Source organism: Hyperolius riggenbachi, chromosome 10, assembly GCF_040937935.1.
Source record: "Hyperolius riggenbachi isolate aHypRig1 chromosome 10, aHypRig1.pri, whole genome shotgun sequence".
NCBI lineage: Eukaryota > Metazoa > Chordata > Amphibia > Anura > Hyperoliidae > Hyperolius > Hyperolius riggenbachi.
In genome coordinates this window covers 123,571,251-123,587,512 of record NC_090655.1, presented here as the reverse complement: position 1 = coordinate 123,587,512, position 16,262 = coordinate 123,571,251, and the positions used below count along the sequence as shown (strand labels likewise).

The following is a 16,262-nucleotide window of genomic DNA, read 5'->3' as shown; positions in this document are numbered from 1 at the left end:
ACTGAGAAATAATGTGTGTGGTCAATTTTTTTTCCTCATTTTCCCATTAAAATTCATAGAAAACAAAATTGTTCGAGGGAAAAATTGGCATACAATGAAAGCCTAGTTTGTCTTGAAAAAAATATATATTTAATTTCTGTGTCATAAGTAAGGGATAAAGTTATTTCTGATTAAATAAGGACATAGCTAAACTGTCAAAACTGCTCTGGTCAATAAGTGGAAAACAAGGTCTGGATGTGAAGTGGTTAAAGGATACCAGGGACATGTGACATGAGATAGACGTGCATGTACAGTGCCACGCACACAAATAACTATGCTTTTTTTTTTTTTTTTTTTTTCTTTTCCTCTGCCTGAAAGAGTTAAAGAGAATCTGTACTCTAAAATTTTTACAGCAAAAAGCATACCATTCTATTCATTATGTTCTCCTGGGCCCCTCTGTGCTGTTTCTGCCACTCTCTGCTGCAAACCTGGCTTGTAATTGCCAGTTTTAGGCCTCTTGCACACTGCACGCGATTCAGATTCAGATTCCGCTTTTTAATCTGTTTTTACTTCCGATTCAGATTCAGATTTGCAGTTTGCTCCTTGCACACTGCAAATCTGAATCTGAAACGGAGGTAAAAACTGATTAAAAAGCGGAATCTGAATCTGAATTGCTTGCAGTGTGCAAGAGGCCTAAGGCAGTGTTTACAAACAAACTAACCAGCTTGTGATAGGCTCACATAAGCAGAGTGTGTGAGTCATACAGAGCCTGCAGGGGGCCTGGAGGGGGTGTGTATAGCTTCTGCCAATGACAAGCAGTGCAGCACATTCCACACATTCCAGCCTCTGCCGACAGCCAACAGAAGAGAGAAGATTAGATCATATAACAGAGATAACACAGCTACTGTGCAATTAGGAAAGGCTGCAGTAAGCCAGAGCACATTAGAACAGGCAAAGGAACTTATAGGATAGAAGAACTAAGGCTGAAAATTTTGTTACAGTCTCTCTAAAGGAATACTATTGATTCACATATTTTTTTTCAATTGACACAGGAATTGTTTAGGAAGTGCTGCTAAGTACTGGTATATACATTTTAGTAGCAACTTCTTTGTTTACTGTTAGCAAAATACATTCAAAGTTTACTGACGCCAAAACTGACAGCTAACTGAGCCATGAGGAGAGGGGAAATTCCCCTCACACTTGATCAGTTAACTCTATGTGTAGCTCTGTGTGTGACAGAGTGAGACAGGACACAGGAGCTGCAGCTGTTGGGAGTTCTGTTTCTGACTAAGTGTCTGAAGAGAGCAGAGGAAATGTAACTAATTGTCACAGCTTTTTCATATTGTTTATGCTTTCAGAGTTTGATATGTTTGATATTTGCTTTCTGTAGTCTGATATGCAACTCTGGCTGTGCATTGAAGCAGACACCCCTTCTGCAATTAATTTGTCCCAATATAGCTAAATCATATCCTCAATAAATTACAGTTTTTGCCTCTGATATTTAACATGAAAAGTAGGAAAATGTTTACACAGCTACTTAGACATTATTTGTACACTGTTATTTTAGAACACTTGGGTATCGATAGTATTCCTTTAAGAGAAAAACTCTGATGTTTAACTCTCTGAAAGAGTTAAACATCAGGTATGCAAGTGGCAGTTTCTGTCTGAGTCAGGACTGGGTCAGACTAGTGTGACCCTCACTACGCACTATGTGCTATGGAGAACGCATATGCGATTCTGCCTAGTGTGTTCCTACCCTCAATACTGCTTATTTGAGGCCTAGTTCACACTGCTCAGTTGCATTGCAGAATAATTCTGCATGTCAGCTCACTGCCCATACAATTCTATGGGCCTGTTCACAGTACTGTGTTGTAACTGATCATGTTACTCTTAACTGGCTGTGCATGCAGGTTTTGTATGTCTCCATTGCAGATTACACTCATTATGACACATTATAATGCATGCGCTATGCCACTGACCACTGTGAACCTAACCTTTGGCCTAGTGCACACCAGAGCGGTTCGGCTGCCTTTTGCGATCCGCTTGTGGCTGCGGATACGCTTGGGTAATGTATTTCAATGGGCTGGTGCACACCAGAGCGGGAGGCGTTTTGCAGAAATGCATACTCCCGGGCTGCTGCAGATTTTGGATTGCGGAGGCGTTTCTGCCTCAATGTAAAGTATAGGAAAAACGCAAACCGCTCTGTAAAAAGGGCACTTCAGAGCGGTTTGCCAGGCGGTTTTTGTTACAGTAGCTGTTCAGTAACAGCTTTACTGTAACAATACATGAAATCTACTACACCAAAAACGCTTCACAAAACCGCAAAACGCTAGCTGAAACGCTACAGAAAAAGAAGAAAAAGCGTTTCAAAATCTGCTAGCATTTTGCGGATCTGCTAGCGGTTTTTGGTGTGCACCAGGCCTAAGTGTGTTGTAGAGATTTTATGACTTCGTCCACTGATGGTCCAGCCTAAAGAATATTTTTCCGGAAGACTTAGCTAAGTGCCATTTATTACAATAACTTGAGAGGTTGATACTGAAAAGGCCATTTTTGTTAAAATGTGAACCTTTCATACAGGCAATTGGCATTTCAGCGGCCTGGAAAAATATTATTTTTTTTAGAAGTTTTGGGTAACATTTTTAATCACCTTGTTACTTAATAGTGATAATGTAAATGTCTTTGCCTTTCAGGCCCCCAAACAGTATCCTTACAACAACCTGTACCTGGAACGTGGTGGAGATCCTAAGAAGGCCCCCCCTGAAGTCAAAAACTACGAGATCAAACCAATCACCAGTGATTAAAGGCCGTTGTGCATCTGGTCTTGTTAATGCAATAAAGAGGCACCCTCCTTATATATTTATTACCTATAGTTGTTTGTGTCTGTTTTATGGTATACTGCATTTAACCGGCTAAGATATGAAATAAGTGCAATAAAAATAATTTATTCTATGAGCATTCATACAGGAATCTGGGTCAGGACCCTCTACATGCATGCTGTGCTTTTCAGCTGAAATTGCAGGATTTATTGAAAACCAGCTCTAATGGTGTATTCAATTTCAGATTGGCCACACTGAAAGTTGAACTGCCCAGTTTCTATGACTGTAAATACACTTTAAGGATGTGTCCATAATACTCATCCAGAGTCCTCTAATGTGTAATGCAATGCCGTCACATCTCATCCAACAATTATTCTGTGGTGATATAAGATTATCATTATTGTTTGTTCTAATGATTTTGCAGTGAAGCAAAAGAACACAACTATCTTGACTTAAAGGGTCTTTATAAATCAATCTGTGGTAGTCTTCATTTTTTAGGCCAAAGGCCATATTGCCGTTCTTGAGTGCTAGGGGGCCAAACTACCGAAAATTAAACACAACTTTGGCTGATTGTTGTTAGGTACACTATATATAAAATATTTCCACAGGAAATAACCTATATACAGTGGCAGCTGCTAATCGGTGCCTGCTACTGCTACAATGGTGGCTGATAACCTAAAGGCAAGCAAAGGGGGAGGCAGAGAAGCTACGGCCTGCTACCGCATGGAATTAACTGTCAGAGAGCTATGGGGGCCACCAGAAAAGACTCAGTGGGCCCTATTTGGCCCCTGGGCCAGACTTTGGACATGCCTGCTCTAGACAGATAAAAAAAATGTTATACTTAAAGTAAATCAGAGACGGGATAATTTAAAAGATTTGATACTAACCTGGGGCTTCCTCCAGCCCCATAAGCAAGTCTGAGTCCCTTGCCGTCCTGTGGTCTGCTGTTCAGTGGCTCAGTCGGGGACTTCTGCGCATGCGCGGACCTCGACTCAGATGTGCTTATGGGGTGAAGGAAGCCCTGGGTAAGAAATCTTTTAATAGTCTTGTATCTGGTACACTTTAAAGGGACCCTGAGCAGTCAGAAGAAAAAAGGAAATCCAGCGACCCTCGTCATCACGCTGGTCGCTGTAAGAGTCCTGCGCATCCGCGATTCAGTTTTTAGAGAACCACACATGCGCAGGACTCTTACAGCAACTGGTATGATGACACCCAGCAGGACCATGGAAGGGACCAAGAGTATGTTGGGGGACCTTGGGGGGGGGGGGGGGGGGGGCTGGAGGAAGCCCCAGGTAAGTCCAGACTTCCTTTTTTTTATTATTATTACTGCTCAGGGTCCCTTAAAAGGACCACTATTTTGAAACCATGTAAAATGTATTTTTGCATAAATTGTAATCTATTGTGCACTACAGTATAATTTTTTTTTTTTTTTTTCCCTATGTCTCCGTCACAATATTTTGTAAAAATTCTATCCGATCTGGTTTTGGACTAATCACTAGTCCATCTCATCGGGGATTGTCGGGCTTCTGTTTGCTTTCAAAAGCAATAACTGAATGGCACTTGCTCAGCCTAACTGAAAGAATAGTGTGCAAACAAGTAGGGAGGCTGGTATCATATTTGTATAGGTTGTTTCCAGGGAGTGCGTTTGTAAAGAATTAAGGAAATACTGAGAATCAAGCTTAAAATGACAGTGTTTTGCCAGGAATTTGTATAGAGTAAATGATTTCTGCTGCAAACTAGAGACTAGTGAATCCCCTCACTACATAATTACAAAATGCAGCAACGTGATGTTCTGGAATGTGCAATGTTATCATAAACAGGGTTTGCATATTGTACCGCTTCTCATATCTTTAATATTTGCTGTACTGAATAAAGAATTCATATTTTGAATAGCGCATTCCAGAATATCTTGTTACTAATACTGAGAATCCCCCAGGAGGAGATGGACTTTCCTGTCAGTTACCCAGTGTTGGCAGATTAGACCGTTAGATGCCCTGTACTGGAAAATTAGGCCCTTTCTGTCAGTTGCCCAGTGCTGGCAGATTAGGCCCTACCTGTCAGTTACCCAGTGCTGGCAGATTAGACCCTTCTTGTCAGTTGCCCAGTGCTGGCAGAGAACGCCCTTCCTGTCAGTTACCCAGTGCTGGCAGATAAGGCCCTTCCTGTCAGTTACCCAGTGATGGGAGATGAGGCTCTTTCTGTCAGTTGCCCAGTGCTTGCAGATTAGACCCTTTCTGTCAGTTGCCCAGTGCTGTCAGATTAGACCCTTCCTGTCAGTTGCCCAGTGCTGGCAGATTAGGCCCTACCTGTCAGTTACCCAGTGCTGGCAGATTAGACCCTTCCTGTCAGTTACCCAGTGCTGGCAGATTAGACCCTTCCTGTCAGTTGCCCAGTGCTGGCAGATAAGGCCCTTCCTGTCAGTTGCCCAGTGCTGGCAGATTAGACCCTTCCTGTCAGTTACCCAGTGCTGGCAGATAAGGCCCTTCCTGTCAGTTACCCAGTGATGGGAGATAAGGCTCTTTCTGTCAGTTGCCCAGTGCTTGCAGATTAGACCCTTCCTGTCAGTTACCCAGTGCTGGCAGATTAGACCCTTCCTGTCAGTTACCCAGTGCTGGCAGATAAGACCCTTCCTGTCAGTTACCCAGTGCTGGCAGATTAGACCCTTCCTGTCAGTTACCCAGTGATGGGAGATAAGGCCCTTTCTGTCAATTGCCCAGTGCTGGCAGATTAGACCCTACCTGTCTGTTGCCTAGTGCTGTCAGATAAGGCCCTTCCTGCCAGTTACCCAGTGCTGGCAGATTAGACCCTGTCAGATGCCTTGCACTGGATAATTAGGTCCTTTCTGTCAGTTGCCCAGTGCTTGCAGATTAGACCCTTCCTGTCAGTTACCCAGTGCTGGCAGATTAGACCCTTCCTGTCAGTTGCCCAGTGCTGTCAGATAAGGCCCTTCCTGTCAGTTACCCAGTGCTGGCAGATTAGACCCTTCTTGTCAGTTACCCAGTGCTGGCAGATTAGACCCTTCTTGTCAGTTGCCCAGTGCTGGCAGAGAACACCCTTCCTGTCAGTTACCCAGTGCTGGCAGATAAGGCCCTTCCTGTCAGTTACCCAGTGATGGGAGATGAGGCTCTTTCTGTCAGTTGCCCAGTGCTTGCAGATTAGACCCTTTCTGTCAGTTGCCCAGTGCTGTCAGATTAGACCCTTCCTGTCAGTTGCCCAGTGCTGGCAGATTAGGCCCTACCTGTCAGTTACCCAGTGCTGGCAGATTAGACCCTTCCTGTCAGTTACCCAGTGCTGGCAGATTAGACCCTTCCTGTCAGTTCCCCATTGCTGGCAGATAAGGCCCTTCCTGTCAGTTACCCAGTGCTGGCAGATTAGACCCTTCCTTTCAGTTACCCAGTGCTGGCAGATAAGGCCCTTCCTGTCAGTTACCCAGTGATGGGAGATAAGGCTCTTTCTGTCAGTTGCCCAGTGCTTGCAGATTAGACCCTTCCTGTCAGTTACCCAGTGCTGGCAGATTAGACCCTTCCTGTCAGTTACCCAGTGCTGGCAGATTAGACCCTTCCTGTCAGTTGCCCAGTGCTGGCAGATAAGACCCTTCCTGTCAGTTACCCAGTGCTGGCAGATTAGACCCTTCCTGTCAGTTACCCAGTGATGGGAGATAAGGCCCTTTCTGTCAATTGCCCAGTGCTGGCAGATTAGACCCTACCTGTCTGTTGCCTAGTGCTGTCAGATAAGGCCCTTCCTGCCAGTTACCCAGTGCTGGCAGATTAGACCCTGTCAGATGCCTTGCACTGGATAATTAGGTCCTTTCTGTCAGTTGCCCAGTGCTTGCAGATTAGACCCTTCCTGTCAGTTGCCCAGTGCTGGCAGATTAGGCCCTACCTGTCAGTTACCCAGTGCTGGCAGATTAGACCCTTCCTGTCAGTTACCCAGTGCTGGCAGATTAGACCCTTCCTGTTAGTTGCCCAGTGCTGGCAGATAAGACCCTTCCTGTTAGTTACCCAGTGCTGGCAGATTAGACCCTTCCTGTCAGTTACCCAGTGATGGGAGATAAGGCCCTTTCTGTCAATTGCCCAGTGCTGGCAGATTAGACCCTACCTGTCGGTTGCCCAGTGCTGTCAGATAAGGCCCTTCCTGTCAGTTACCCAGTGCTGGCAGATTAGGCCCTACCTGTCGGTTGCCCAGTGCTGGCAGATAAGGCCCTTCCTGTCAGTTATCCAGTGCTGGCAGATTAGACCCTGTCAGATGCCCTGCACTGGATAATTAGGTCCTTTCTGTCAGTTGCCCAGTGCTTGCAGATTAGACCTTTCCTGTCAGTTACCCAGTGCTGGCAGATTAGGCCCTACCTGTCAGTTACCCAGTGCTGGCAGATTAGGCCCTACCTGTCAGTTACCCAGTGCTGGCAGATTAGGCCCTATCTGTCAGTTACCCAGTGCTGGCAGATTAGGCCCTACCTGTCGGTTGCCCAGTGCTGGCAGATAAGGCCCTTCCTGTCAGTTACCCAGTGCTGGCAGATTAGACCCTGTCAGATGCCCTGCACTGGATAATTAGGTCCTTTCTGTCAGTTGCCCAGTGCTTGCAGATTAGACCTTTCCTGTCAGTTACCCAGTGCTGGCAGATTAGACCCTTCCTGTCAGTTGCCCAGTGCTGGCAGATTAGGCCCTACCTGTCAGTTACCCAGTGCTGGCAGATTAGACCCTTCCTGTCAGTTACCCAGTGCTGGCAGATTAGACCCTTCCTGTCAGTTGCCCAGTGCTGGCAGATAAGACCCTTCCTGTCAGTTACCCAGTGCTGGCAGATTAGACCCTTCCTGTCAGTTACCCAGTGATGGGAGATAAGGCCCTTTCTGTCAATTGCCCAGTGCTGGCAGATTAGACCCTACCTGTCGGTTGCCCAGTGCTGTCAGATAAGGCCCTTCCTGTCAGTTACCCAGTGCTGGCAAATTAGGCCCTACCTGTCGGTTGCCCAGTGCTGGCAGATAAGGCCCTTCCTGTCAGTTACCCAGTGCTGGCAGATTAGACCCTGTCAGATGCCCTGCACTGGATAATTAGGTCCTTTCTGTCAGTTGCCCAGTTTAAAGAGAACCTGTACTGAGTAAAAATATTTAAAATAAACACATGAGGTAACTTCAAATTAACATTGCATAGTTACCTCGCCATCAGTTCGTCTCAGAAGCTCACCATTTTCTTCTGACAATAATCCCTTCCAGTTCTGACAATATTTTGCGAATCGCCGCGGTAAAAATTCGCATGCGGATGCGAATTTCGCATGCGGGTCTATGCGAATTTTCATGAAAATTCACATGGCTGACGATGTATGCGAATTTAACCATGGCAGTGCTGGTGTGCTTTTCCATTGTTTCTATGCAATTTTTCATGCGAATTCGCATACCCAAACCTCATGCGAATTTCCTACTAAATACATTGTATGCGATTCGCATAGCGGTATGCGAATTCTGATGGCTCTGCAATGCAAATTTTTTCTGCACAGCAAAACGCCAAGGAATCCTGACAAGTGGAAACAGTCCCATTCACTTGTATTGCTATGCGAATCTGCATGCGAAAAACGCATGCGAATTCGCGATAGTGGAAATAGGCCCTTATTCTTTTGCATGTTTGACACACTTAAATGTTTCTGCTCATTAAAAAACGTTAACTATTAGTCAAAGATAACATAGTTGAACACAAAATGCAGTTTTAAATGATGGTTTTTATTATTTGGTGAGAAAAAAAAAAAAACTCAAAACCTACATGGAGCTGTGTGAAAAAGAAATTGCCCCCTGAACCTAATAACTGGTTGGGCCACCCTTAGCAGCAATAACTGCAATCAAGCGTTTGCAACAAGTCTTTTACAGCGCTCTGAGGAATTTTGGCCCACTCATCTTTGCAGAAATGTTGTAATTCAGCTTTATTTGAGGGTTTTCTAGCATGAACTGCCTTTTTAAGGTCATGCCACAACATCTCAATAGGATTCAGGTCAGGACTTTGACTAGGCCACTCCAAAGTCTTCATTTGGTTTTTCTTCAGCCATTCAGAGGTGGATTTGCTGGTGTGTTTTGGGTCATTATCCTGCTGCAGCACCCAATATCGCTTCAGCTTGAGTTGACAAACAGATGGCCGGACATTCTCCTTCAGGATTTTTTGGTAGATCGTAGAATTCATGGTTCCATCTATCACAGCAAGCATTCCAGGTCCTGAAGCAGCAAAACAACCCCAGACCATCACACTACCACCACCATATTTTACTGTTGGTATGATGTTCTTTTGCTGAAATGCTGTCTTACTTCTACTCCAGATGTAACGGGACACGCACCTTCCAAAAAGTTCAACTTTTGTTTCGTCGGTCCATAAGGTATTTTCCCAAAAGTCTTGGCAATCATTGAGATGTTTTTTAGCAAAATTGAGACGAGCTTTAATGTTCTTTTTGCTTAAGTGGTTTGCGCCTTGGATATCTGCCATGCAGGCCGCTTTTGCCCAGTCTCTTTCTTATGATGGAGTTGTGAACACTGACCTTAATTGAGGCAAGTGAGGACTGCAGTTCTTTAGATGTTGTCCTGGGGTCTTTTGTGGCCTCTCAGATAAGTTTTCTCTGCGCTCTTGGGGTAATATTGGTCGGCCGGCCACTCCTGGGAAAGTTCATCACTGTTCCATGTTTTTGCCATTTGTGGATAATGGCTCTCACTGTGGTTTGCTGGAGTCCCAAAGCTTTAGAAATGGCTTTATAACCTTTACCAGACTGATAGATCTCAATTACAGTACTTTTGTTCTCATTTGTTCCTGAATTTCTTTGGATCTTGGCATGATGTCTAGCTTTTGAGGTGCTTTTGGTCTACTTCTCTTTGTCAGATAGCTCCTATTTAACCTCCCTGGCGGTTAATTTTTTTTGCCAAATAGGCAAAAATCCTTTTTTTTTTTTGTTTTTTTTTTTTGTTTCATGTAAAGCTACCAGAGTGGTAGCTACACGAAACACCACTAGAGGGTGCATGTGTCCCTCTAGTGCGATAGTCGCCGGCATCAATAGCAAACGGGAACGCGTATATAACGCCTATATATAAGCCTGTTTGGCTTCTCCTGTCGCCATGGCGATGATCGGAATGATGTCATGGACGTCAGCTGACGTTAGACGCCTCCGATCCAGCCCATAGCGCTGCCCAGAACTCATTGGTCCGGGCAGCGCAGGGCTCTGGCGGGGGGGGGCCTCTTCTGCCGCTGCGTGCGGGCGATCGCCGCAGAGCGGCGGCAATCAAGCTGTACGCGCGGCTAGCAAAGTGCTAGCTGCGCGTACAGCACTTTAAATGGCCCAAATCGCCCCACCAGGGGCTGAGATATCTTTCTGCGCGGCATAGCCTGAGCACAGCTCGGGCTTACCGCCAGGAAGGTTAAGTGATTTCTTGATTGAAACAGGTGTGGCAGTAATCAGGCCTGGGGGTGACTACAGAAATTGAAGGTGTGATATACCACAGTTAAGCTATTTTTTAACAAGGGGGGCAATCACTTTTTCACACAGGGCCATGTAGATTTGGAGTTTTTTTTCTCACTAAATAATAAAAACCATCATTTAAAACTGCATTTTGTGTTCAATTATGTTCTCTTTTACTAATAGTTAACGGTTTTTGATGAGCAGAAACATTTAAGTGTGACAAACATGCAAAATAATAAGAAATCAGGAAGGGGGCAAATAGTTTTTCACACCACTGTATATCAGTTGCTGTCAGTAAAATCTCAGTTGCTGTCAGTTATAGCTGAGAGGAAAACTGACGTACCAGGTAACGTCCATGTTTCCTATGGCTGAAGTGGGCGATGTTACAGTTTAACTGTGTGCTGACCAGAAAGCTGTTATGGGTAATGGCCATTTTCAAAATGGAGGACGGAAAATTCCCTTGATCACAGTTAGCAAACAGGACGCGGGAGAGGAGAAAGACACTGAGGAATAGACTACATGGAAGGGAAGTATGACTTGTGTATGCTTATTATGACTTTTAATTTTCATTTCAGGTTTTCTTTAAGGGATTGATTCAAAGAAGGCTAAAGCCTGGTACACCCTTTCAACTATGAATGGCCAATCACTGACCAATTCTCCCACCTCCATGTAGTATGAGGGTTTACCTACACAATCTGCTTATAGTATTCAATATCTGTTGACCTTCGTACTACATGGAGGTGGTAAAATTGGTTTGTAAATCGTAATTGTGAGTGTGTTTCAGGCTTTAAAGAGAATCTGTATTGTTAAAATCGCACAAAAGTAAACATACTAGTGCGTTAGGGGACATCTCCTATTACCCTCTGTCACAATTTCGCCGCTCCTCGCCGCATTAAAAGTGGTTAAAAACAGTTTTTAAAAGTTTGTTTATAAACAAACAAAATGGCCACCAAAACAGGGAGTAGGTTGATGTACAGTATGTCCACACATAGAAAATACATCCATACACAAGCAGGCTGTATACAGCCTTCCTTTTGAATCTCAAGAGATCATTTGTGTGTTTCTTTCCCCCTGCAGCTCTCATGCACTGAAGTGTCAGGCTGTTTCTTCCTGCAGAGTGCAGACAGCTCTGCCTGTATGTAATTTCTCAGTATGCGAAAGCCCAGCCAGGTCAGAGGAGGATTTATCCAGCTTGTAAAAGATAAGAGAGAAGCTTCCCTAATCTAAATAACACACAGACAGTGTGCAGAGGGGCCTAGAGGGGGGAGATGCATCACAGAACCACAACACTGAAGAACTTGGCAGCCTTCCAGACACAGGCTGACAAGTCTGACAAGAGAGAGATACGTTGATTTATTACAGAGATGGTGATAGTAGAACGTGCTGCAGTAAGCCAGAACACATTAGAATAGCTTTTGGAACTTGTAGGATGATAAAAAACAGGATGCAATTTTTGTTACGGAGTCTCTTTAAGCCTAATGGAAAAGACAAGTAAAACGTGGAATGCAATCATGCGCTAAACAGAACACATCTGACCCAGATCTCGATCTTTTGCAGCTCTCTCATCCCGGCTGGTGGGCTACTTTGAGTTGGCAGAAGAGAGAAACAGAGAGCGCTCCAATTGTAAAATACATGTACTTTATTCTGCAATGCACAGATCCATTGCACTTACTTGGTTACAAACTTTAAAAGCATGTCTGGGACTCTACCCATAATATAAGATCAAAGATGATGCCTGAAGGAATGGCTGTGGCCGACAGCGATCCTAGTCCCTGGTGGAGGAGGGAAGCAGGCTGACAACTGCTAGAGTGCCAGTTACATCACTACATATTTTGGCGCTTCCACCCCTTCCTCAGGTGCGTCACTGGCACGCACGCTAGCTCAGAATATAAGAAAGGGGACGAGTAGCGAAGCAACTGATTGTTGGGTATAGAGACTTCCTGTGTCTGGAATTACTTCAGGTGGTGGTGCCCAATCCCCCTGTATGGGGGTGTGTTGGTCCTATTTGGAGCGCAACACAGACTCCTCCACTCAATTTCCACGACCCGCCCAGACGTGATTGTTGATGTCCCCTTCGGTTGCCCAATAACTCGGGCATCCATATGCAGAACCCGCTCCGACTTCTAGAGGACTCCTTTGCTCCTGGGAGTCAGTGGCACTGGCTGGGTAGTGGGCGGTGTAAGTAAATTCATAAAAACTACAGTAGTTACTGTTGTTCCAGAACAGGTATTGTGGCCATATTTATTTATTGTGCAGGATATCTCATGCCTGAGCAGTAGTACAGAGCCGTTTGGGCTAGTAATTTTTCCGCTGAGCTTGAGTGGCTTGGTGGTACTGCACATGCACTAGGCATCCTGTGCGTGTTCATAGACAAGAGCGCGGCCGCATGCACCTCTTCAAAAAGAGTACTCCGGGAGATCAGAGGCACCCAATGGCATAAAATTATTAAAGTCAACAAAATAAAGTAAGAGACTGCTTATCTAAAGAAGAGTGTCTAAGCTTGTATGCTCAAATATTGTTTATTGCACAAGAAAAGACAACGCGTTACATTGGCTACAATCCCACTTCCTCAGGTGAATAACGTGCCTATTTAGCAGGCTGACTGAACTCCTTTTCGTAGCACAGTATAATATCTTTATACTAAATGTCAAGGCCTTGGCCAAATGCCATTATAAGTATTCGGGAGTTAACGTCTGGTATGGTAAATCTGGATATAACACAACCTCTGTTATAGTAAACCTGCGGTAGTCTGTATCTGGCTATTGTGGAAAGTGGGCGGGCGCATGCGTCATACCAAGACCCATGGGCCATGGTTGGTGCACAGACCGGCAGCCACTTGTAGCCTGCTCACTATCTGCACGTTACCCTGAGCACGGGCTGCATGGGCTAAAGACCGCAAGAAACATCTATTGGTGAGATTTATGCTTCCTATATAAGTTGCTGTCTGATTACTGAGGGAGTTGCCTGTCATCTGTGACTTGCTTACCCAAAGCTGCAACTCTACAGTATCTAGGTTGTAAAGAAGTGTGGACAGAGTAGCACACTATCAGTACTGTACCTGCATTAACTGCACACTATCAGTACTTTACCTGCAATAACTGGTGAGACCTATGCATCCTGTGCAAGCGATTGTATGATTATTGCATGCAAATCCCAGCATATTGATAGGTTCACAGTAGGACCTTACGTTGTGATGCAACATTAAAGTCACAACGCAGCATTACAACACAGCAAAAAGGTGATAATGCTGCGTTACCGTCGCATACAGTAGGCATAGTGAAGCATACAGGCAATGCAAAGTATGCTTCCCTGTACTTGGTAAAGTGCGTGTTTAGTGGCAACGCAGCAGTGAGTTACAATTACAATGCAACGCTAATGTTGCAGTGTGAACGTCTGTCACAGGAGCCCTAGTGGTCAGACCGCAAATTGCCTTCCCATCGGTTTCAGCACACAGACCATGCAAGCTGTGGGCGTGATCTTTGCGCAGAAACCGACGGAAATTTGGGCAGCAGCCCGACCAGAAGGGAGCCTGTGGGGTTACGGAAATACAAAATACACACTATTTCAGGGTATAACTACCACCACCTCTGTTTTCTGAGACAGAGGAACTCACTAACTGGTTATTTCTCGACCTGCAAATAAAAACGGTTAACACATTCTATTCTGTCCGGCTAATAACAACAATTGTAGCGTCTCTTCAGAAGTCTGAGTTCAGTTCCTGTGTATGCTGAATAATAGGGTAGCGGAACAGTGAATGACTTTGGTAAAGTCTTTATTCACGGCAATATAAATAATTAATATATACAGACAATTATTAAAATCAACAATTATTGAAACATTAATAGCCAGTATGAAAAATAAAAGAAAGGGAGAAAAAATACTTAGTTCCTGGAAAGATGTCCTTTCGTGGGAAGAATCAAAGTTCCTTGGTAAAGTCCTTTGTTTCAGCTCAATTAAAAATCCAAGCAAAATGGAAAATGTCCTTTGTTTCAGTTCAGACAAGATGGCCGATCAAGATGGCCGCTAGCCATGTGTCCTCTGGCTAGCACCAGACAGCTCTCATACAGGTGGAATGTGGAGGACGGAGGGCCCGCCTGCCGGCCATGTGCTTTTGATGAAGCTGGTTTGGGGGTGTGGCAATGCCGGCCCCCTCTGAGTTACCAACCAATGACAGTTCATTCCCTAGGGCTAAACTTATAAAATGCCGTAACTCATGAACGATACATGTCATATTTAGGGGGATAGCAGATTCATACTTGTCAGAAAATACCGATTAATATGACATCAGACATGGCTAGGGCCGCGGGTCAGGTTCCTGAGAAGATTCATACCGCAATAACCGGACGGGCTATGGCGATGAATTTCATACCAGCACGTTGGGCAGACTTTAACAAATAAGACTATATGAATTTTATAGCTGTGCGATATACGGTCTCCATTTATTAGGTAAGAAACCCTACCCCACAGGTTTTCATATCTGCCTTGTCGGTGCCGCTCTGGCTGCTTTGTCATGGCCCCCTGGAGAGCCAGTTTCCTGGTTCTTTTCATGGGGCCATCTGGCTGTGGGGGGAAAGGAGCTGGTCCCTGCAGGGAATCTGGCCACGTGCGACATTCCTGAGGGGTGAGGGGAATGCTTTGCTCACAGGGGAACAGATTTCTGGATAAAAAAAAAACACAAAAGTGTCATTTTCTGATCGCTTGCACGACTGCACAGATCCGACAGGGAGCGATCAGGAAATCAACTGTGAATTCTCTAGATTCACCTGCGTTTCTCACGGCTGTTCCGTAACAACGTCCCACAGGCTTATCATTGCATTGCGATAAACTGCATTATAAGACTTTATAACGCAGCACCATAACGTCCCACTGTAAACCTAGCCTTAGCCCAAAAACTTAATTCAGTGCACTCCCTCCTTCCCCTGTTTGTGTTTTGTGTCAGCATGCACACAGCTTATGCTGGTGTATGTGCATGGTTCGCATGGATACATTACGTTAGCTCCCTTGTGCGATTGGTATGATGCGCTATCTGTCCCAGGAGAGGACTTGGGGATGTGTGCTCCTAATCCCTAGATAGGTTTGATGCAATGAATGTTTGCATGTTTGCACTATGCATGTTACAGGGACAGAGTTAGGACACCTACATTTACCTGGGTACTTCTGCGTAGTGTAGGTGACTAAGCATAAGAATGCATTTTTCTGTGAACTAAGACCCTGGCTTTTAAGCCCCATCTACACGATACGATTCTTTATACGATTCGATTACGATTCTATTTACGATCCGATTAAATCCAACATGTCCGATCGGGATTCGATTCAATTCGATTTGCCATTGTTTTGCAATGGCAAATCGAATTAAATCGAATCGAATCCCAACCGGACATGTTGGATTTAATCGGATCGTAAATAGAATCGTATAAAGATTCGTAACGTGTAGATTGGGCTTTAGCTTAGGGATAACAGTGGTGCCTGGATGAGTGAATTTGTGAATGCATTTGTTTGAACATTTGCATGCGAGTGTGCGAAGGGTCACTGATTTTTTTGCTAATTTTCTGGCCATACCCCCTTCAGCACCTCCCTTTCCTTAATAATATATTTAATGTCCTAACTAGAGGCGATGTGCCTGCATATGTTTTTTTTGCCTAAAAACAAAATGTCTGTGCTTCCTAGCTAAAGCATTGAAAACAGAAGACTGTCAATTATTGACTGAATTAAGATACAGTACTATGTATACTTTATGGGCTTCAGTATGACCATTTCTGGTATAGTAAACCACTTGGCCAGGTGTTCCAACAATTTAGCATATCCATCAAAATAGCATACACATGTTGCAACGCCTGTCCCTTGGAGTTTACTATAAAGGGATTCTACTGTACTATGAGATTGTGGAATGCCCCTTTAAATAACCCTTGCTATAACTCGTAGGTCTGCTAATGATAACCTATAATAAATGAGTCATGCACGTCTCCTCCAGAGACATGATAGTGGGAAATAGAGGCGTCAGTCACCTGTGAGCCAGCAGATGGCAGCAGCCGCCGCCCCTCCTCTCTT

General features: G+C 44.7%; 1 protein-coding gene across 1 annotated transcript in view; it reads left to right on the top strand.

Moving 5' to 3' along the window:
* NDUFB8 (NADH:ubiquinone oxidoreductase subunit B8) overlaps positions 1-2,839 on the top strand; it is a 28,700-nt gene extending 25,861 nt beyond the window's left edge. The window contains exon 5 of the mRNA XM_068257877.1: positions 2,670-2,839. Within this exon, the coding sequence (XP_068113978.1) occupies positions 2,670-2,780 (111 nt within the window). The 3' untranslated portion in view covers positions 2,781-2,839. The remainder of the gene's footprint in view (positions 1-2,669) is intronic.
* Positions 2,840-16,262: the final 13,423 nt, after the last annotated feature.